The sequence below is a fragment of the Simochromis diagramma genome, unplaced genomic scaffold (genome assembly GCF_900408965.1).
Source record: "Simochromis diagramma unplaced genomic scaffold, fSimDia1.1 OVJJ01000026.1, whole genome shotgun sequence".
NCBI classification, from domain to species: domain Eukaryota; kingdom Metazoa; phylum Chordata; class Actinopteri; order Cichliformes; family Cichlidae; genus Simochromis; species Simochromis diagramma.
The window spans coordinates 7737063-7760226 of NW_024386985.1; the positions used below are offsets into that span (position 1 = coordinate 7737063).

Sequence of the window (23164 nt, forward strand, 5' to 3'; positions counted from 1 at the left end):
GAGACGTCTTTGCTGCTGTTCCGGTTCAGGTGTGACGATGAAGTGACCCACCTGGCCAGGTAAGGTACTGGCAGCTCATCCGGCTCTCCCTCTGCTGGCATGTGACGCTGTTGTCCATTCACACAGATCTGAGAAAACCCGGCAAAGTTCCTATCAGTTCAGGAAACAACTATAATTCTTCACCAATTAAGCCGAATTTTAAAGCTCCTCGGGCATGGATAAATTAAAGTCGGTTCTGAGCGGTGAGGAGGCGCGCAGAGATGACCGGAACATTATACAGGTAAAGCCTTAATCCCATCTTTCACTGTTGTGGCTAGTAATCTCAGCTGGATCATTAATCGATCGTTTATTCAATCTCTACTAATGCAGCAAATGAACCAAGCTTCGACTTTAGGCTGGGGCACACGTATAAAGGGATTCATCGCCTGCTTCGTGGTGGGAGCTGCATGCACGGTTCTGGTAAGAATTTAATTTCTGTGTTTTTTGTTTTTGTTTTTTCTACGACAATATTCAGTCGCTCTCCACAACGAGGAAGAGCTCAGAGAAAGCTGGTGTTGCCCTACTGGTTCTTCTTGCTCTGAGGAATGCTGAAGATGTGATGCTCTTTCATTTGGCGACACTGCCTAGTCCCTCCTTAAAGTGAGGCTTATAAAACATGACGTGTGATCCACCTGCATTCACGTGTGTCTTGCAGGGAGTGTGTGTGCTCTTCCTCCCCAAGATTGGGATCACTCTCTTTATTGTCTTTTACACATTTGGCAACATATGTGCTCTGTGCAGGTTAGTGATGAAAAAAAAATACCTTGAAATGGGAAGCTTATTTTGCATGTTTTACACACTTAATACATGCTTTTCTTTCTTGCACATTTCACTGTGTCCAATAGCACAATGTTTCTGATGGGCCCAATGAAGCAGCTGAAAAGGATGTGTGACAAAACAAGAGCGCTTGCTACTACCCTTATGTTGGTAAGTGCAAAAAATAAAAATAAAAAATCAACCCCCAAAAGACAGAACATGTTACACAAACATGAGTGGACTGAGTTCAGTAAATTTAGATTCATTGCAAAAAAAAATCTGTTTTCCTTAAGAGTTCAAGAGCTGGTTAAAGGTGAAAGGATTGCATAACACAGCTTTCTGCTTAGAGGATTGCATGACAACACCAAGCTAGAGTTCAGAAAACTTGGTTGTGGATGGACTGACAAAAATCAGACCCTGATGTGCAAACGTCTCTCTTTAAAACTACAAGATTTGCTGTGATGGAAGATTTGCTCTCAGAATGTCCCACAGCAGGTGGAATTAGGTTACCATCCTCTTTCTTTCAGTGCAAGGCTCAGTATGCAAATATTTAAACTACATGTAGGTAAATAATTAAATCAGACACTAATGTGACACCTGTGTTGTATATCTGAAGATTTTCTCAGCTTTAATGTGGTTATGAGCATGGCCATGTCGCCTATGTAATGCCCAAGCATCATACTTTGCAGTTCTGACATATACAGCTGAAAGCAAGGGTATTATAGTTAACTAACAGGCCCTAAGAGATGTTAGTGCAAGTGAGGGAGGTCATCACTAGGCTGAAACAAAACAACATCAGATAGAAACCAAAAACTTTAGGGATAGCCAAATGAGCAAACTGGTAGAGTCATAAAAAGAAGGAATGCACTGACTCGCTCAGCAAAACCAAAAAGCCTAAAAGAAGACCACAGAAAATATAAGACGGATGAAACCAGGATGACCTTGTTCCAGAATGAATGGAAAGGAAAAGAAGGAGAGAAACTGCTCGTGATCTGAAGTGTACCACATTATCTGTAAAACATGATGGAGGCGATGTTATTGCATGGGCATGTATGGCTGCTAGTGCAACTTGGTTACTGGTGTTTATTGATGATGTGACTGTTGATAGAAGTTGCGGGATGACCTGTGAAATGTGCAGGGGTATAAACTGACCAGACTGCACTTCACAGTGCAAATAGACCCAAAGCAAACTGCACACTAACCCAACAGTTTCTCAGGAAAAGAAATGAGAAAATCAATAGAGCATGCTTTTCAGTTATTAACTACATAACTGAATGCAGAAAGACTCACAAACTAGGAGTAAATAAAGGCAGCAGCAGTAAAGGTCTAGCAGAGCAAGACATTTGGTAATATCCATGGTTTCTAGACTTTAAGCAGTCAATGATTTTTATCAAAGTATTAAACAATCCTTATATTTACAACTATGTTAGTTTGTACAGTTAATGTGAGAGCCTAAAAATGAGGGTCTGTGTCCAAAAAATAGCTGTACTTCAAAAACAGTTTACACAGACTTTTGTTAAAACCCTTCAAATGAAAGCTAAAAGTCTCTCTGTCATTGCTTTAGACTTGTCTCGTTCTGACTCTCTGTGCGGCTTTCTGGGTGAGTGAGCCTCCAAAAAATACTTATGATCACTTCTAACTTGATCTGTTTATCTGTTGGATTAATGTCAGTGTTTGATCCCAATCTCTCTCTTTTTTTCTCACAGTGGAAGAACTTTGGACTTGCTTTGTTGTTTGTTATCTTGCAAGTCTTGTCATTTACCTGGTGAGTCTCTACATATCTAATAAATTTTTTTTTCAGTCTTAAATTGTTTTTTGTTACATAAAATGTGTGTGTTTTCAGGTACAGCTTGTCCTACATCCCATGTGTGAGGTTTGTAGATTTTGCTCCATTTATTCAAATCTTCTGTATAAATAATCAGAAAAAAAGTGGTGTTCAAAGCCTAAATGTCTGGTTTATGTTCTTTACCTTCCAGAGAAGCAATCATGAGGATGCTGGCCATGTGCATGAAATAGGCCATGTGTGTTTGCGGTGAAGGTTCAGCTTGGATGAAGTGTTGAAGAATGGGGCAGGTCTCTTACTGAAGTTGCTAAAATTGGCTCCTTTAGAGAGTCTCTGGCCCTTCCTGCTGCTCAGGCATTTGTTTATAGGTGAAAAAGAAGCAAATTTTCTATTTATCTTTCTCAGTTGTGCTTCATTGATTGATTGATTAATTTTTGGTGACCACTCAAATGTAACCAGTTTATAATGATTGTAGACTTTGTTTGTAATATGTGTAAATATCTGTAATAAATCAGTATTTTAAACTTTTTAAATTTGTTGTTGTTGATTTTTGTTTTCATCTTGCTCAGAAAAAATCTATTTTTATTAAAAGTTCTTATCGTCTTAAATTGTGTTGGTATTTGAATGTGAAGCTCAAATAGTTAATCAGGGTATGAACAGGTCCTGTTAATATTATAATATGCAAAATGCATTTTTTTTAAAATGGTGAATTTTTAGTTATCTGGAATTACTTTAGTATAAGTTTATATTTTTGGTTCTTGTTTCTGTTTTCAGAACTAAACTGTCAGAAAATCTGTTTCACGTTAAAACTCGAAGCACTTATTTTTACATCTATTTGTGGAGCTTTTAGGACCTTTTCTTATTATTTTGTTTCTAGGGAGCCTTTTTTGTAATTTCAAAGTCTTTTTGTTGGACATTGGCTTCCTTTTCGCTCATTTTCAGTCCAGTCCTCGAACCCGTCCATTTAAAGAGGAATGTCTTTTGTTTTCTGAGGTCATGAGTAATTCAAGCATAAAAAAGACCCCGGGCTTCAGAGATTCACCAGTGTGACTTCTAGCAAAGAAAGCACCATTAACTTTTATTATCAGGCACTTAGTTAGCGACCTGTCACAAAAAGCCAAAGTTTGTAAAATGTGCAAATTCTTAATCGTTTCTAGAATTTAAAAACCGTTTTCCCCTTATATTCTGTAGTTGCATTTATGTTTGCATATATTTCCCGTTTTCCTAGCAAAATCTAAAGAAATGAGCGTTGCTCAAGAAAGAAAACAAACTTTTGGCGAAGTTTAAAAAAACCGCGCGCCTTTCCGTAGCGTCACGTGACCCAGTCAGGAAGCATAAACTGCATGAAAACAACAGTGGGAACTCGCATGTCTGTACATGTCTGCGATAAAGTCGTCTTTCGTATAAATTGTAGTCCTGCCGGTCAGCAAACATGTCGGACATTTTGGTGAGAATAAAAAACAGCATCGCGGAGAAAAAGAAGGCGGATGTTGCTCAAAGTGACCTGAAGAAATGGGGATTGAGAGGTAGAAAGGCTATTTTTAACCTGGACGACTGACCTGCAAAGTACATACAAACTTCAGGCTGTCTTCACTCATTCACAGTGACATGGCGTTTTCTGTGGATACAAACTAAACGCACTTAGAGCAGATTAATCCACTTTCAGCGCCGTCCTATATGTAATTCCCAGGGATTATATTAAACGTGCTCCAGCGGTGATGATCTTTCTCCTCACAGGGATACAGCTGAGACCCTACCAGCTGGACGGGGTGCACTGGTTAACTCAGTGCCTGAAGAACCAGCAGGGATGCATCTTAGGAGACGAGATGGGTTTGGGTAAAACCTGCCAGGTATGACATCATCTGTTTACCTGTAATCCAGAGCCCTGGCATGGCTGGACAGTTTTTATATAGGCGGTGAGGCTTGGAGCGTCTGTTACACTGGGGGTGCCCAGAAGTTGATTCTAAAAAGCCTCAGTACCACGTGACATATCAATTGTGCCTTTCGTTATATTTTTTATAGCACTTTTCTGTCACTTGGACCTAACGTGACATTTGTATAATTACTATAATTACATTTATTTTAATGCAGTTTTTCTACTCCATAGGCATACACCTTTATAACATTAGCCTACACTGGATCAGAGCCAGTGCTCTTCAAAGTTAAGCAATGTTTCTCTGAAGAGAGATTCTTGGTTTCCAAGTGGCTTGTTAGACAAATTACACACTTTGCTTCAATTGAATGAGAAGTTTTCCCCTTATGTGTCACACACTCATGAATCTGACCATTTGGGGGCTGCTTTATATATGGCTTATTATTTACATGTTCTAACGGTGTCCTGGTCATCATGCATCCCTTCAGACGATCTCTCTGCTGGTGTACATGTCAGGGGCTCTCAGGAAGAAAGGACCATTTCTGGTGCTGAGCCCACTCTCTGTCCTGGAGAACTGGAGGAATGAGTTGGAAAGGTGGAGCTACATTAATCAGTGATTGCATTTCATTTGATAATGTGCTTTTAGCGCTGTCTGTAAACCTGTGTGTGCCTCGCTTTCAGCTTCGCTCCCTCACTGACGGTCCTGGTTTACAAAGGAGACAAAGAAAGGCGGGCAGAGATCCAGCAGGAGGCGAACTCTCAGGACTTCCATGTTCTTCTCACTACATATGAGGTCGGAGGCTATTAAGTGAAAACAAAACAGGATAAGGTTTCACCTTTGTTAAAACTGATATATATATATATTTATTTTTTTTTTTACCTGTTATTTCCAGCTGTGTCTCAAAGATGCTTCATTCTTGAAACGGTGAGTTTGTACTTATTCTTGATCTACATAAACTACTCTGGAAGCAATGTACTGTGAGGAAAATTTAACTGTGGTGTCCTAATACAAGTTTATATAGTTTTAAGCAAGAGGTGACAGAAAAAAGGACCAGTACCAACAGAGATATTGCTTTGAGATCGCTCTGTGTCGGCTCTTCCCGGCCTTCACCCAGTAAGATCGGCTTAAACTGCAGTTATCTAGGTTAGCGACCTGTATGCCTGAGATGACCATATTATTCTAGCCACACTACAAAACCAAGACTAGAAAAAACTGTCAAAAACAAAGCTTTAATATTAGTCTGAAGCCTGTGTGTCTGTAGTAATCTACAGAGATTATTAGAGAGGGGTCATTCTTTTAAACGTGAGCCATTTTTAATATAAGCAATTAGGGCTGGGCGATATGACCCAGAATTCATATCTCGATATTTTTTAGCTGGATGGCGATATAAGATATATATCTCGATATTTTTTTAAAGCCATAAAGTAAGAACAAAAAGAGAGTTCTTAGTCAAAGCTGTGTCCCAGATGTCACACAGGCACTTTTATTAACATAAAGCATAGATGTACATGAAAAAAACTACTCAAAAATAAATTATGAGCATTTATTAAAATTGTGCAGTCAAAATGTAAACTAAAAGACGCTGAGCATAATAACATAGGCAGATTTCACAACTGCTCTGTTCCCAACTTCTACTGCGTGACTGACAGCCTGGAGTTTGAAATCCGCTTCAGGTGCCATTTATGGTCCTTATACACACACACAATACGGTCATTTTACGTTGAAGCACAGTGCGTATTAGTACGCGAGGCTCCTCGGTAGCCGTAATGCTCCGACAGTCCATCAAGCGGTGCAGCCCCGTAGCTTACCAAAGTCGTACTAAAACATTTTTTGACAAATTGCTGAGCGCCGTGTTCCACATAAAATCGGTTCGCGGTCATCAAGCACAACCAGAATTCATACATAAGGCGCGCTGTCAGCTTTTGAGAAAATGAAAGGATTTTAGGCTGTGCAGCCCCTGTGGGCTGCATGGCGTTAGCGTGGTTAGCTCGTTAGCACGTTGACGCCGTCCAGCCCCACGCACGGAGCAATGCGCAGTAACTCGTTAACAGAGATTTGCCGTGTTCATCTTGTCGCTGCCTGCAGGTGAAGCTATGGGGGAGGAGGGGGAGTTGTGTTCAGTGAAGGAGAGGCGAGGCGGAGTAACGTTGCGTAAAGACAAAAGTGGACGAAAGAGAGGCAAACTTGTGGCTCCACAACTATAATTATAACGTATATATCGATATAAAGGATATGGTCACATCTTATATCTCGTATAAAAATATATCGATATTTTTTTAAAAACTCGATATATCGCCCAGCCCTATAAGCAATCCACCTTTGTATCAAATTATATGTGACAGAAGAAAAGGAAGAGAATAATGGTCTTTAAAGGTTTGTTCACTGAGAACAAAGTTTTCATGTGCTGATATTTCCCTGATCTCTTCCTCAGGTGGAAGTGGAAGGTGCTTGTGGTTGATGAAGCTCACAGGTTAAAGAATCAAAACTCGCTGTTGCACAAAACTTTGACAGAGGTACTAAGCAACACCTGGTTTGGGCAGATTTCTTCATTGTCTTTCCCTTGACCTCTTAAATCAGTTTGTTTGTGTTCTTCTCTTGTAGTTTTTCGTGGGATTCAGAGTCTTGCTGACAGGGACTCCCATTCAGAACAACCTGCAGGAGCTCTACTCCCTGCTGAGCTTCATCCAGCCCAGCATCTTTATACCAGAAGACACAGACAGCTTTGTCAACTCTTACTCTGATGTACAAAGTCAGCCTGCGTTGGGTACGATACATAATTATAGCATAACAAAGCATAGCTTACATTCAGTGTTATTTCTGAGTCCATGCGTCTCTCCATATCCAAATAAATGTTTTGAAATATAATGGGTGAATATTGGTCACAAAAAATTGCAGTACAGTAGTGCACTGTAGGAACGCTAACCATGAATCTTATTACTTTTATAGCTGCTGAGCTCCAAAGCATCCTGGAGCCCTTCCTGCTCCGTAGAGTCAAGTCTCAGGTGGCCGTCGATCTGCCCAAGAAAACCGAGCTGGTGGTTTATCACGGCATGTCCGCTCTGCAGAAGAAATACTACAAAGCTGTTCTGATGAAGGATCTGGGTGAGACTTGGGCGCTATGGTGTGCTGTGTCATTTATAAATGCATTTTCTCTGCAGTACTTACCCTGCCTCTTTACTTATAGCATTAGCAAGAAAGCACCAGCTCAGCTTATCACTGATTTTTACAGTTGGCATAACAGACACTAAATCCTGACTTCTCTCTATCAGTTCTCTCTATTTTAGAGTTGGTTTTAAGGTTTTACTCATCACCTTAAATAACTTCTGGGTCTGGTCTCCAGCTGTGTAGGAGAAATGTGCTATTTTTTGTGTGTTCCAAAGTCGATGAATAAACCTGAAGGTGATCAAGGCCCCCCAAGGCACGAATATTCTGAGCTCTCATGGTTGCTTCATAGCTTTTATTATTAGTTTACTAGTTTTACTAGGGATGTTCCTGGCGACTAATTTCTTAGTCAACTAAACGAGGAACAAAAATGAGACTAACCAACTAGTCTACATCTAAGAAACACTCGGGTACTAAGTTACATTTGAGAACCACCAAAAACTCATAACAAAGGCATTTTGTTATGTCCTTATGTCCTTGTTTCATGTCTTATAATTTTACACTGATTTTGTTGTTGTTTGATTTTGGCTTTTTCCACTTTGTAGACTGTTTTTAAAGGTGCCAAGTGGAAATAATAGTTCTAATAGTATCTGTTTAGTGGCATCAGTCATTTGTAAATTCAATCTGCTTCTAAAACTCTTCTTTCAGAGGCTTTTGGAAATGACCAAGGCAGCAAGACTCGGTTGCTGAACATCTTGATGAACCTGAGGAAGTGCGTTGACCACCCTTATCTGTTTGACGGTGAGAGGTGCAGAGTGATGATGTAAAAAAGACTGACTTTAGTTCTCTCTGCTAAAGGAAAGACCTGAGGCGTAGGTGTGTTTTCAGTGGGATAGGATAAAGCCGCTTCCATTACATTCTATGTTTGTGTGTCTGTTTCTTGGATAGGAGTTGAGCCAGAGCCATTTGAGATGGGGGAACATCTCATTGAAGCCAGTGGAAAACTTTGTCTTTTGGACAGCATGCTGACATTCCTCCACAAAGGGTTTGCTGATGTGTTATTTGGCTCCACCTGGTGGTTTAGTGCGGCATTGCTGTAATGCTGTGATATTCTAAGTCACATATTCGTCTTTAAATTGAGTCTTACAATATTTGTGTTTTCATATCTGTGGTTGAAGGGGCCATCGGATCCTGCTGTTCTCTCAGATGACGAGGATGCTCGATATTCTCCAGGACTACATGGAGTACAGAGGTGAGTGAGAGTGAACATGAGGGGTTATTGTTCATTGACTTACTATTAATTGTTCTTAATGGCATGAATTAATTAGTAATTATTCTCATTCTTCATAATGGCAAACTTGAAAACCATTTGATTTATTCTTAGTTATAAATAAATGCTGACTTCAGCTTTTCTGTTCAGGTTACAGCTACGAACGTCTGGATGGGTCCGTCCGAGGGGAGGAACGAAACCTAGCAGTGAAAAACTTCAGCAGCAAAGATGTCTTTGTCTTTCTGCTCAGCACTAAAGCCGGTAAATAAAGCCCTGGTGTAGTATTTTCTGTGATATACTTATATATAAACTCATGTTAAACCGTGGCCAAAGTTTCAAGTAATGAAGTCTATTCAAGTAATTCCTGTGAGTCAATAGCGCAGACTTCCGACTGATCTAAATGTTCAGTTTCAGTCAGGTTCTCCTTTTTTTTTTCCTTTTTTAAAAACCTTTTTTTCACTCAATGAGTGCAGATATTCCTAATATGGTCATCAGAGGCACCGGAGCCCCACCCAGCTGCTGTCGGCAATCAGAAAAAAGGTGGAGGACCTAAAATTACTTGTTTCAGTCAGAGGATGAACTGAGGGGCTGCATTTTGAACTCGTGCAGAGCTGTTCTAGTAGAAGAATGGAAATGCAGAGCTGGGACAGAATAGGTTCTATTTAAGATATTCTTCAGACAAATGTCTGGATCTTTTGCTTTTTCATTTTACTGCAACATAACTAATATAACTCACTGGTAAATGTCACATGGAGAGCCCATACAAGAAGTGGCTGTTATTGGTTAGCCACAGAAAATTTCAGAGGGATGTTTAAGAAGCAGATCTTTAGGCAGGAGGATGTGGAAAAAAGCTGGCATTTGTTTACAAAAGGCAGCTTCAGAGCAAGCTACCACCTCTTCCCTCCCCTGCTACTCAATACCAAATACTTCTGCGCTCTCAGCCTCACCTGCATGGGCAAGAAACGGGTAGACAAAACCTAAATAGTAGATCGGTCAAAGACGATCCTGAAAGAGATCCTGGTTCCTGCTAAAAAAAAAACCCAAACCTAAATAGGGATAGAAAGTCATCATATGATCCGCTATCACGCACCCCACTGGTTATGATTGGGAACTAGGCATATGAAAAGGGGAAGCAGTAACCCCTTCTACTGTAGACATTTTAGATGCCAAAAGTGCTGAGAGTGCATTTGACAAACAAGACTGTGGCAATTTTTAAGATAACACTTCTGTGAACTCTGCTGTAGATTCAGATATGCAGACAAGCCTGCAAGCTCAGCTTGAGCTGACTTTCTAACACAGAAGTGGCTGAGAGAGGAAAGGGGAGTGATGACAGGAGATAAGAGCTGCAGCAGAATGAAACGCCTGTGTAAATAAGGCCAGCATGTTTCCTGTCACAGATTATGATTTTCTTTAACCTGTTTACAGTAAATGCACCAATCCTACTGTTTCTTTATTGTGTGCACAAAAATCGAGAGCCACAATTTTCAGTTTTTGTTCTTTCCCTCTGTCTTTGCAGGGGGAGTAGGGATGAACCTGACAGCTGCTGACACTGTCATTTTTGTGGATAGTGACTTCAACCCTCAAAATGACTTGCAGGCTGCCGCACGCAGCCACCGGATTGGTCAGAACAGGTGAAGCATACGAGAAATGATTCCAAGCAGGATCCAATCGGTATTTCATTTAGATGTCCTGAAAGTGGCACCGTTTCGCAAAGGGGCGTGCAGCATTGACAGCACAAAGAAGTGGTGAAAACTTCTGCACGATGTCCTGTTTTGCTGAAGAAAATAACTATCTCATTAGGCTTATCTCTAGTTAGGTGTGAAAGAGCACTCCCTGCATGCAACCTAGCTATTGCACATCAATAAGGCTTCATAGGGATGCTTACAGAAAGCAACAAAATTGATGCAGCAGAGCGAGACAAAAATGTTAACACTTACTTTGGTAGTGTTTTTCCATATTTTTATTTTTTCCCATGCTGGGGAACAATGTCTGCGATATCTTTTGATTTATGTCGTAAAAACAAGTTAAACAAGCCAAGATTATGTTGCACACTCATCATTTCACAACCAGCAACATGAGGGCATTGCCAGGAGGTTCTCGTTGAAAGAATTCCTGCACCTCCTGAGCTGTCCTTGGCTGCTTTACTTTTACTCTGTGGTCCAGCTCACCCGAAACCATTTCTGTCAAGCAGGGTTTAGGGTGGATGATTGTGAGTGGCAGGCCTGAAAGTGTGTTTTGGCTCATTATTAAGAAAAACAATTGAATTTTCATTGAACTTGTTAAGTCTTGCTGTAGAACCATGACTGTAGTATGAGTGCAGAGCTCCACTTTTTTTTTTTTTCTTCTTTCATGCAGTAACTGTTGTTGAAATAACCGGACCAGTTCAGGCAGTGCAGTTCGTGTATTATGCAGAGACCAGCTTAAAATAGAATGAATTGTTAGAGGTGTCACGTTGATATACTGATCTGTTCACAACAAGCAAGAAAACATTCCACCTTAAAACTTAGTGGTTGTCGCCGTCTCCGTTTAGCTTCTTATTAAAGATTATGTGTTATGTTGTTTCAATATTTATATAACCCTTTGTCCTCTGGTTAGACAGAAACTCTATATTTCTTTAAAAGAAATATATAGCTTTTAAAATATTTGTAGGATACGTTGCAAAAAGTCAGGTGCAGGGTGGGGATCAACAGGTAGAGCATTCAGAGGTGAGGTACAAATACGGCTGATGGAGAGGGGCATACTGGCAAAGAACGAGATGAGTTCGGAGAGAAAGATATGATCTGTTGTTAGTTATTCGAATATTTTACATATTATAATATTTTGCACATGTCTGCAAGTCGCAACACATCACACTACACCTCCAACAGCTGACCTTAAGAATGTTTTCACCATGAACTGCGGGTGAATGCGCATCAAATCCGACTTTTTTGACCCTATGCGACCCATATCCGATCATGCTATGACAGTGTGAACAGCACAAATCTGATATTTTCAAATCCGATCTGGGTCACTTTCGTATGTGGTACTGAATCCGATACATATCTGATGTTTTAGAAAGCGACCGCTGTTTGAACGGTCACGTCGCATTAAATCAGTCTTCTACGTCACTGACACAAGACAGACGCCAATTATCAGCGCCCAAGAAGACATCGCGAACGCTTGCTGGCCATCCAGTGAAACTATTTGGAAGACAACGTTGGAGAAACGTGAACATTTTATTTGTACTGTATAATCTGCAGATTCTGACAGAAATCTGCAACTATCCTTTGAAGTACCGCTCCTCTCTAAAACCGCAATAAGGATAATTATTAGGCCATATCTAAATAACAAAATAACTTGATAACTTAAAGCAAAATTGGGAAATGTAAAGTCCGAAACAAGTCTTTATATTAACAGCCATCAGTCAAATAACACTGTTTGGTCTGGGTCTAAACAGAGCGCGTTGAGTGTGACGTCTTCTTTTGCGCATGCGGGCCGTTTGCTGTCACGTTTTATTTGTAGTGTGAACAAGCAGACAAAAAAAATCGGATTTGATCCAAAAATTGGATTTGAGCATTAAGACCTGCAGTATGAACGTAGCCCAAGTGTCGATTAAATTATCTACTTGGTCTTCATGTCTTTTTCTCTTGTGGTGGTCTTCATTAAAGGGGACATGAAACACTGCACATATAAAGGTTATTTATAACACTGAGACCTACTCTCAACTGACATAGATGTAACACTGTCTGTGAAACTGGATTTAAGAAACAAATACCTAAAGTTAAACATCTTTAACACCATCTTCTGTCAGTAAATGACGTTAACCGGTTGGTTGGTTGCAGCTAATAAACTTACATTAGTTTCTGTTAGCTAACTAGTGACAGAACCGATAACTCCAAGAAGAGCAAGGAGACTAAAAATAAAAACAACTAAAAATCAGTCTAAAGGGATCATTTTTGTGTTGCTACAATGAGTTTTATGTTACGTTGTTTACTTTCACTCTCCGTCTCGTTAGCAGTATCTGGCTCCCCGCTGTTTGGCTAGCTGCACTCAAAGGGGAAAATCGAGCTGTTAGCCGTAATATTCGGGTTTGTTACGCACTTTATAAATGAGGACTGCGTGGAGGTGGAGGAGAGCCTGTTTGAGCCAGGTGTGAGGTGATTCACCGGACCGACAAGCTGGTGTTAGAAACTCACATTTTTCCTCGTCTGGCCAAGTAAGGGGCGCAGTCAGCTGATGCGATCAAAACTATTTTATGCAGTAAAAAAAAATCTGTCTTTTCCCACGAGCACATCCAGTTTACAACATAACAACCCACTACATGCACACCAAAAACATAACTGTGTTTCTTACTGAAGCACGATTGGATATCCTAACATCCATCAGTATGTCTGTAGGGAAAGTAGGCCGATGCGTGCCATGGACAAAACAACAATAAAAAATCTGTCACTTTTTAAAATAAAATGTAAATTAGCCTTTATATGTGTCGCGTTTCATGTCCCCTTTGATGGCTTTTGTGACTGAACTTGAAAGGTTTTTGAAGTGTTCTGGACTAACAGACTTTCATGTTTTAAGGTAGTATTAGTCTGTTGTTCTCCTTAACATTGTGGGGGTGTTTGCTGTATACCAACACTGCCTTGGCATGACACTGTCAGTCTGGCATCAGTCAGCTAGACTGCTGACTTGGCTGCCATACTCGGCTCTGACTTAGCCAGTAGATATCAGGTCCAAGAGATCTGTTTACATCCGTAATGACTGTAAATTTGTTTCAGAACAAGGCTAGATAATAACCCATACTTATCGTGAATTTCAGCAAATGTAGACTCTCTTTTGCGCCACATAGACTGTATGTAATCAAATCTCAGACATGATTGGTTAATAGATCTCCAACCACTGTATATGTACCTACATATACAGTCTCAGACTGCTGCAGTTGAATTTATATACGTTTATCCTTTCAGTTTGATTCACCTAACTTTTAGTCTATTTTTATTACATTTTCTTTTGTATTAATATCTGCATGTCAGTCGTCTGTGAAGCACTTTGCAGTAATCTACAGGAAATGAGCTATAAAAGTAAAGATTAATTGACTGATTGATTATGGGTAGCTTGAGCTTTACTTTACTCTATGAATTTAACAATTTTCAACTTAATGGAAGTTCAATGCAATGTTGGGGTTCAATATTTGAATGATTTCCTACAGGCCTGTGAAAGTGATCCGCCTCCTGGCACGAGACACTGTGGAGGAGATCATGTACTCTCGCGCTGTGTCCAAGTTGCAGCTCACCAACACTGTTATTGAAGAAGGCCGCTTCTCTTTACTGGATCAAGCTCAGTCAGCTGCAGGAGGGCTGCAGGTTTGTGAACTTTAAATCACTGAAAATAAATGCTATCACTGCAGGATAATCCCTGATAATCTCTGAATCCTTCAGTGCTCAGTTTACTGTGTGTCCGCTTTGTATGAAAACCTCTCCAGTTTTCACCTCCTCTGCTCACATTTCCTCTTCGGCACAGCTAAGCGAGATCTTGAAGTTTGGCATTGATAAGCTTTTGTCATCTGATGAGAGCTCCATACAAGATGTGAAACTGGAGAAGATCCTTGGCCTGTCACATAATGGTCATTGGGTCGATGATGAGGACTACTCCCAGCATGAAGAAAATGAAGAGGATGATGAAGGGAAAGGATCTGAAGCCGACGGGCAGAGTATGTTTCATTATAGTGTACATGTTGAAATCTCAAATCACTATGGGCTATTCTTAGTGTGCGAATTTCAAAAACTACTAATATAATGTAACTGGTGTGGTATAGCGAACATGTTGTTCCTGCATGTAAGTGACTCCGTTTTACTTTTGGTTCTTGAACTGCAAACCACAGAGGAGAAAACACCCAAGATTGCTTCTCTTGGGCTCATCACTAGAGGTTGCAAAGAAAACAGAGGAACTCTGCAAATCACTTTAGGTCAGGAGTGACAAATTTAGTTTCACATAGGGCTGCAAGAGAAAATGAGAATCACATTGAGAGTAAGACAGATAAGTGTTCAAATACAGTCCTATAAAAATAAAAAAAGGTAAAAACAACCTTATTTCTTCCATAGGGATTAAAAGGGTACATTGCAGCCAGGTGCTGCTTATCGAATGTACTATAAAAGCAGAGATTTTACCAGTTTTCTGTTGTGGTATATTGAGGTGTGTGTTAACACAATGCCACAGCCTTTCCAGGAGTGGATGTCCCAGTAAATTCACCTTGAAGTCAGACAGTGCAAGGCTCAAAGAAACTGCAAAAAAACCTTGTAGTGGCATCTGAGACTCTACAGGCCTCAGTTAGCATGTTAAATGTTAAAGTTCATGACAGTACAGTTAGAAAAACATGGAAGAATCCTGGAAGGATTACCAGGAGAAAACATCTTCTCTCTACAAAGAACGCGGCATCACAGCTTAGGTTTGCAAACCTGCATCAGCCCAAACCACAAGACTTGGGCAACAACATCCTTTGACTGAAGACACCCAATTGGAGGTGTTTGGCATAATGCACGGCGCCATGTTTGTCACAAATACCTATTGCATGCTGTCAATCGTGGCGGAGGCATGATGATCCGGGCTCGTTTTGCAGCCACAGCATCAGGGAACATTGCAGTCAGTGACTCGTCCATGAACTCCTCTGTATAACAAAGTATTCTAGAGTCAAATATGAGGCTGGCTGCCTGACCGAAGCTGGGTCATGCAGAAGGACAATGATCTCAAACACAGCAGCAAATCTATGGCAGAATGTCTGAAAAGGTAAAGAATCAAGGGGTTACAACTCAACCTGAAGACCTTCCAAGAACTAGATTATTTTTATATTATATATTAAAACCAGTCATCCCCCCCTCATACAGCTGAAGCCTAACAGCTAACTAACACAGCATGGCATAACTGGCAATGAGTGGGTACTTTTTTTTTTTTTTTTTTTTTTACCATGAAGAAAGGCCTGTTTACTGATGTGTCATAAAATGACGGCTGTTTTTAAATGATATAATTTGTATCATCATTTTGAATTCAAACACCAGCAGAGATACTGAGTCATGGACAGCAAAGAGGGGCGGGAAGGTGCTCCGTCAAAAAGACACAAATCTAGAGCAAAATAAGTTTGAACCCATCTCAAAGTGACGACTCTGTAAAAGGAAGTCTCACCGCAGCACAGGAAATGAAAGTCAGGGAGGCCATTAAGAAGATGATTTTTCTGAGAAAGTTTATTCAAAGTGTTTCGGGTGTAATGTGCAGCAAATTTCATCCCAATAAATTAGATGATTCCATAAAATTTTCCTCACGGGCAACGAGATAAGTTTAAGTAGAGAAAAATGGGCTTTTGACAAAATGGAAGCAGGACAAACTAAATATGTCTTGCCCCCGATGCGATTCTCATTTCTCTCGTGTCCCTTAAGTTTGACACCTCCATTAAAAGCCTTTAAAGAAGCCAGGAGCCTGTTAGTTTCCATGCAGATTTTGACCTCCTCTGTGCTTCATCACAGCCGACATAGTCTTTTCTCTCTTTGTGATGATTATCTCAAACCTCTGTCCCCTCTGCTCCTTTAGACCACCTGTACTTCTTTGAGGGGAAAGACTACAGTAAGGACCCCAGCTCTGAGGACCAGAAGAGCTTTGATCGTTTGTTGGAGGAGCAGCTGACCGGGTTTCAGAGAGCAGCAGGAGAGGGACGAGCTCTGCGACACAAAACTGGAGTAAGACGCCCCGACTTTAAATTAAAACAGAATTATCTTTGTAAGGACATGCATCCCACATGAGGTTAGTTATGTATAGACAGAATGCTGAAAACTTAAAAGAAATTAGCCATGTTAGACACTCATCGTGGCTCAGCAGTTTAAAGTTAATTAGCAGACGAGGAACACTTGGACGGAGGACACATCCACCCCCATGAAAAATGAAGGGAACACTGTGATGATCACAGTGTAACACAGTCTGTAAGATGTTGGGGACATCAGTTCGGTCCTGACAGACTTTTTTTCTAGTTTTGCTTTTTGCTCGTGTCCTCGTCGCTACTACAGCATGTGGGCGTAACGATAGAGGTTCAGGCTGGTGGTGTAATGGCGTGCTTTGGGCCCCTAAGTACCAGCTGAACATCATTTAAACAGCATGGCCTACCTGAGTGTTGTCACTGACAAGGTCCATCCCTTCATGACCACAATGTACTCATCTTCTGCAGACCGCCTTTGGGATGTAGTGAAACAGGAGAATCATAGCATGGATGTGCAACCGGCAAACCCGCAACTGTGTGATGCCGTCATGTCAATAAGGACCAAAATCAAAGGAATAGTTGAATCCATGTGAAGTCAGCTTGTGTTGCTAATCAGGAAAAGGCAGACTTTCGGTGCCATTAGAACTGCTACTGCCTGTGCACAGTGGTCCAAAAGACCTTCCAGGAACAGCCAAGCTGTTTCCTAGAGAACTGATTGGTCAGTAGGCGATAATTTTGGACCTTTTGATCTCCAGTCATAAACCGGTGCAGAGCAGTTTAGGTCTGCAGCATATGTTATCATGGAAATGTGCACAAGAACTTAACCGCCAAGTTACCTGGATACGTTCAAATCCTGCTTTGTAGTAAACATCTGCGGTCTGCGAAACCGTTTGTTCCGGATGTTCCTGATTAATGTAATCGGAGACAACAATAGAAAGTATATTTTTAAAGTAGCTGGCTAAAAACTTCACAGGCACATCTATGAAGGTCATTGCTTTGAATACAGGTGAAGAAGTAGTTCAGACTTGTTGTCGATTTCTCATAATAACGCTGTCTCTTTTATTATTGTTGGACGGATTGTTATCCTTCCTTTCAGGATGTTGCAGGTGATTGAAACGTTCCGCAGGCTGTTTTTGGTCCTCGGTCATATTTCACCATTATATGTCACACTTTTTCCTTCAGCTGTCAGCCTTTTTTTTTTAATGTTATCAAAAGTGAATACCAGTTAAAACCTATTATAATCACAAGATTCTTGTTGCCTTGGGTTTTTTCCCTACCACACTCAGTGTTGTAGCTCCTATGGGACCGGGTTGTTAACTCTGGAGGAGCTGTAGCTTTAAAATCGCTAACGAGAGCATTATAGTTAACGAAAACTAACTAAGCTAGTTTTTGTTAACTTTGCTAAATATTCAAACACTGTCACATTGGTTGATGTGTTTATTGAGAATGGGATCACCGCAGGACTGACAGTCAACAGTTAGAAAGCTTTGTTTATATTTTAAATTCTACTTTCTTACATTTTGCCCCTGACAAATATTATCCACCTCAAAATTCTCCAAATACCAAAGCGATTACTGAAACTTATAAAATCTCAACTGAAATTAAACTGCACAAATAAAAAAATGGAAAATGGATCAAATGTATACTCTGGACTGAGCAACATTTAATTGACTTTAATTTTATCTGTGGGTTGATTTGAATGAATATTACAGGAAATCCCAGCAACCACAAAAACCCAGGCTTTCAGTGTTACTTAAAGGATGGATACAAAGCAGCCTCACATGTTTTGGTAAATGGCCTGCATTTGTATAGCGCTTTTCTAGTCCCTAAGGACCCCAAAGCGCTTCACACTACATTCAGTCATCCACCCATTCACACACACATTCACACACTGGTGATGGCAAGCTACATTGTAGCTACATTGTAGCTACAGCCACCCTGGGGCGCACTGACAGAGGTGAGGCTGCCGGACACTGGCGCCACCGGGCCCTCTGACCACCACCAGTAGGCAAACACGGGGTTAGTATCTTGCCCAAGGATATTTGGCATGCCGCCAGGAGGCAGCCTGGGATCGAACCACCGACCTTCAGATTAGTGGCTGACCTGCTCTGCCACCTGAGCTACAGGTGTTTTCTTACGCTGATAATCCCAGTGTTGCAAGCGTTATATGAGTGTGATTTTTCTCGATGGGTTCTCAGGTTTCACTGTCGGTAGCCCTTGGGATTCCAACGAGGAAGAGGAAGCCTGTCACGGAGGCTGAGCTGGAGCTGAGGCGGCAGAGGAGGGAGGAGGCTGCAGCCAAGAGAGCCAAAATGCAGGAGGAGATGAAGAAGAAGCAGGAAGAGCAGAAATACAAGAAAAAGTAAAGATTTATTAGTTTATTTGCTTTTTTAAAACAATTCTGAGACTTCTTTTGCACAAACAGTTTTTCCCTTTATTTGACTTGTGGGTTCGTTGTGCAGAATGGCCTGGTGGGAGTCCTGCGGGTACAGATCTCGGTGCCTGCCGTCTGTGGACAGTGAGGAAGAGGAGGAAGAAGAGGAGGATGGCAGCAGCATGTGCTCCACAGACTCTGACAGCACGGATATCCACTACGTTCTGGGGGATGTTACTCATCCTCACACCGCCCGGGGAGACGCCATCATCGTCCACTGCGTTGGTACGTGCTCCATTTTTCTTGTTACTTCGTAAACTGACACGTTTGAATTTTTTTAATTCAGTGTGCGCTTTGTAGGAACTATAGATGGATATGGACATTACATGATGTCACCTTTCGGTACAGGTACATGTGCTAAGTAATAAGCTAAGACCAAGAATTATTTTCACCAGAATTAAAGCACAAACTTCAGCTCCTCATATGGTCTGGTGAGTAAAACATATGATGTGCATTGGATTAAAAATCCTCCAAAAAACACCAACAGTGGAGAGGTTGAACCTGAATAAGACTGTCAGGACAGCTGTCAGTCACAGTAACCACATCCTTAGCATTAAGTCTCTCAGTTTTAGGAGGCTACTAGATAATTATCTGTTATTACAGTGTGATACACTAAAAGCCCTGACTTATAGTGCAAAAGTTAACAAAAAAGTACAAAATTGATCATTTTCTTGTGCAAAGCAAATAAGAACTACTGAACGACTCACTAATGGAAATAGGAAAGAAAAAAAAAGTCTGAGCAGACCCTAACCAACGGTTTCTTCGTTAGAGAAGCTGATTAATGCCAACATGGTGCCAAACAGGCCTCTGTAGAGAGAAAGATTTATCTTACACAAAAGAGAACTAGATCTGTACCAGTTGCAGCAGGACTGAATGTTGGATTGCGTAAAAGAACCTGGTGTGAAAACTTTGATTTCGTGCAAAGTCTTAAATAATACCTTAATTTATCTGTTCAAACCAAAACAACTGGAAACATGTCAGATGGTAACTTTGCCACAATATGATGCAGGTGTGGCTTTTAATCAGTGTTTGGTGCGCCTTGGGCACAATAAGTTTGAAAACCAAACCACAGCATGTGTTATTTACCAAAGTAGTGATTCCTGTGTAGATGACTCAGGTCGGTGGGGAAGAGGAGGTCTGTTTACAGCACTGGAGGTGAGATCAGACGAGCCGCGAAAGCAGTATGAGTTAGCTGGAAAGATGAAAGGTAAGATTGACAGTAAAAAAGCATTTTATTTCTTCTTTGGTGGTCTGACTGAAGAATGAGTCACAAAATTAAATATGATTTGTTTCAGATTTGGATCTTGGAAGTGTGCTTCTGTTCCCAATTAATGACAAACAGTCCAGATTGAACAGCCAAGATCAAGTAGGTTCTGGTTGAAGAACTCTGCTGCATAAAACACCCTGAATGTCTTAAAAAACATGCTTGTTTCACAATATTTTTTGTTTCTTTGCAGTAGTAGTGATCAGTTGTGTGATATACCTGCTTTGGGTTAATGTGTGGTGACAGGCTTGCAAAGCTGTGAGGAACAGCACTCAGTGCCATGCAACAGTGATCAGATAATGTGTTGATCAGCTTCCATCTCCTTCCTGTCACCCAGTTAGCCCTAATAGTGGCACAGCAGCGAGACAAAGCCAACAACTTGTCTGGGATCTTTCTGAGTGCTCTGGATGAAGGCCTGAAGAAGATTTACAAAGCGGCCAAAAGAACCAAGGGTGCAGTAAAGCATTTCATGCTATTTTAATACAAAAAAGTGTGAAATGTCTTTTTTTTTTTTTTCATGTAGCCTGAGACTGGTGAAATTGTGAAAAAAAAAATTTTAAGTGTCAAGTCAGCAGTGCTCACATAAACCCTTGTAAAGGTTCGAATAATAACCGAACACCTTACAGTAATAACACACCTTGAAAATGATGCGTTGTTACTGTAAGACCTGATTGGCAGGATTTACAGGACGTGCTGTGTGCCATCTGATGTGTGCACGCACAAATTCTTACAAACACAACTGCAGAAGAACAACCAATGAAGCGGGAATTTATATTTCCTCTAGTTATGTTGCACGCTAGATGAACTGATTAAAAGACTTTGCACTCGCTGCTTTTGCTGTTTGTGCCCCAAAATCAACCGATACCTTTAAGAAACTCGTAAAGACGCTTCTTAAATCTTACATTTAGTAATCGAGGCACAGCTGTGCACATTATCAAACCAGGTTTGTTTTCTTTCTCCCTCTCTTCTCTCTTTGGCTCAATAGGTCTTTATTGCAAATGCTCTTCTTTTTTTATGCCTCTTAAATTCTTTGTGACTTTCTTGATTATTATTTCTCCTCATGTCCTTTGAACCTTTACACGTGATACTGGGCTACAAATAAATTGGCTTGACTTAATTCTCATTCACCACAGTGTTTTCTTATTGTTGTAACCCTCTACACTAAAATACTTTCAATGGTAAGGACTGCAGGAGGCTACTGCTAACAGCCACTAACCCTTGTTGTCTTTTTCCCACACAAAGCAAGTGTTCATCTTCCACGTATCGGTCACGCTACCAAAGGTTTCAACTGGTACGGCACAGAGAGGCTCATCAGGAAGCACCTTGCTTCCAGAGGCATCCCCACATTCATGTATCTTTTAGTGCTTTCAGAGCATGGACTCAGTAGTAGTAGTTGTGATATCTGTAATCTTCTCTTAACCAAACTTTCAGATACTATCATAGCAGAAATGTCAAGAACACAGCTATACCCCAGACATCCACTTCAGCATCCTCCCCGGGGCTACAGTTGCAAAATTCTGATGACACCGACTCTGCAACCTCCGGGCCCTCGGCTACACTCCAGAGCCCTGCAGACCTCCCTAGTTTCATGAACGGGGTCCGTGTGTTTTTCTACAACTTGCCTGCATCAGAGAGGAAGAGGCTGGCCCGCTATCTTATCACATATCCTTTAATACTGGTTGCCACAGCTTGGTGTTTTAACAGTTACTGTCTCCTGCGTGCTTTCATCTGCGGCAGTTTGTGTGGTTTTGTTGAGAAAAGAGCCCGAAAGCTTAAAAGCCACAACTGCAAACTACAGAGGTGTGGTACGATGCTCAAATAATGTTATAACTCCTCCTTAGCTGAAGTGCACTTATGATGGAGATGAGGAGGAGATCATGAGTCCGGATGTCACCCACATAGTAGCAGAGGTGGAGAACAACATCCACTCACAGGTTAGTGTCATGGTAACTCTCACTGATGCTTATCTGACGTTTGACATACATAATCTTTTCCAGTAATGTTTATTTGTCGAGGTGGGGTGGAAAGAGTTACGAGGCATTATCTTGAGGCAGATTAAATTTCTTTAGGTTGTAAACGATTAAATACTATCTCTTTGTTTTGTTCGAACCAGGAGCTCCAGGATCTGCTGCGTCAGTACAGTCAGGCTGTTCCTGTGCAGAGGGCCTGGCTCGAGTCCTGCTTTTCCAAACAAACAAGAGTCAACACTGCACAGTACCTACATCAGCTCAGATAACACACTGTTTTATTGGTGTGTTTTTAAATTACGTCATTAAATTGTGCTTCGTCACAATGAACTCTGAGTTCACTGTTGGATGCTTGAAACATAGTGCAGATCATTTGATAGCTATTAAAATTGATTATCTTTAAGCAGCATAAGGAGTAAACAAACAACAACAAAGGAGGAGGTTTGATGTGTTTTACATAAATACATTACTAGGTTTAAAAGAAATATAAATGACACAAAATCATTCATATACCTAATTTTGTCAATTCAGGCTCACGGGGCATAGCCTGTCCCAGCTGTCATCCCTCGACAGGGCACCAGTGCATCACCGGGCCGGCGCACAGAGACAGACAACCATTCATAGCTACTGCCAATTTACATGATTCCAAACATTTTTTACAAATAAATAACTGCAAAGTGGGGTGTGCGTAATTATTCAGCCCCCCTTTGGTCTGAGTGCAGTCAGTTGCCCATAGACATTGCTATGGGCAACTGAGAGAGACCATAGAGACCTGATGAGTGCTAATGACTAAATAGAGTGCACCTGTGTGTAATCTAAGGTCAGTACAAATACAGCAGCTCTGTGACGGCCTCAGAGGTTGTCTAAGAGAATATTGGGAGCAACAACACCATGAAGTCCAAAGAACACACCAGACAGGTCAGGGATAAAGTTATTGAGAAATTTAAAGCAGGCTTAGGCTACA

The 23164-nt window shown here is 41.0% G+C and overlaps 2 protein-coding genes across 3 annotated transcripts; both read left to right on the top strand.

Annotated features, from left to right (window-relative positions):
• The first annotated feature begins 10 nt into the window (after nt 1-10).
• sft2d2a (SFT2 domain containing 2a) lies at nt 11-3111 on the top strand. 2 transcript variants are annotated; one of them, XM_040040148.1, is made up of 9 exons: nt 11-59; nt 127-280; nt 370-459; nt 695-780; nt 885-966; nt 2360-2395; nt 2502-2560; nt 2639-2668; nt 2772-3111. In XM_040040148.1, exons 2-9 carry the CDS (start codon nt 215-217, stop codon nt 2809-2811), a joined length of 489 nt encoding a protein of 162 aa, XP_039896082.1. In that variant the 5' UTR covers nt 11-59; nt 127-214; the 3' UTR covers nt 2812-3111. The 2 variants fall into 2 exon arrangements, with proteins under 2 accessions (XP_039896082.1, XP_039896080.1); XM_040040146.1 differs by lacking the exon at nt 11-59 and having other exon boundaries at nt 66-280.
• A 778-nt stretch (nt 3112-3889) lies between these two features.
• chd1l (chromodomain helicase DNA binding protein 1-like) lies at nt 3890-22627 on the top strand. The gene is made up of 25 exons (XM_040040143.1): nt 3890-4104; nt 4316-4428; nt 4940-5046; nt 5133-5244; nt 5345-5376; nt 6884-6965; nt 7054-7216; nt 7399-7554; nt 8263-8355; nt 8503-8599; nt 8733-8806; nt 8975-9085; nt 10341-10455; nt 14007-14160; nt 14318-14507; nt 16376-16521; nt 18734-18897; nt 18998-19194; nt 20078-20176; nt 20265-20335; nt 20571-20685; nt 21476-21584; nt 21665-21895; nt 22086-22167; nt 22347-22627. The coding sequence occupies exons 1-25, from the start codon at nt 4011-4013 to the stop codon at nt 22467-22469; spliced, it is 3030 nt and encodes a 1009-aa protein (XP_039896077.1). The 5' UTR covers nt 3890-4010; the 3' UTR covers nt 22470-22627.
• Nucleotides 22628-23164: the final 537 nt, after the last annotated feature.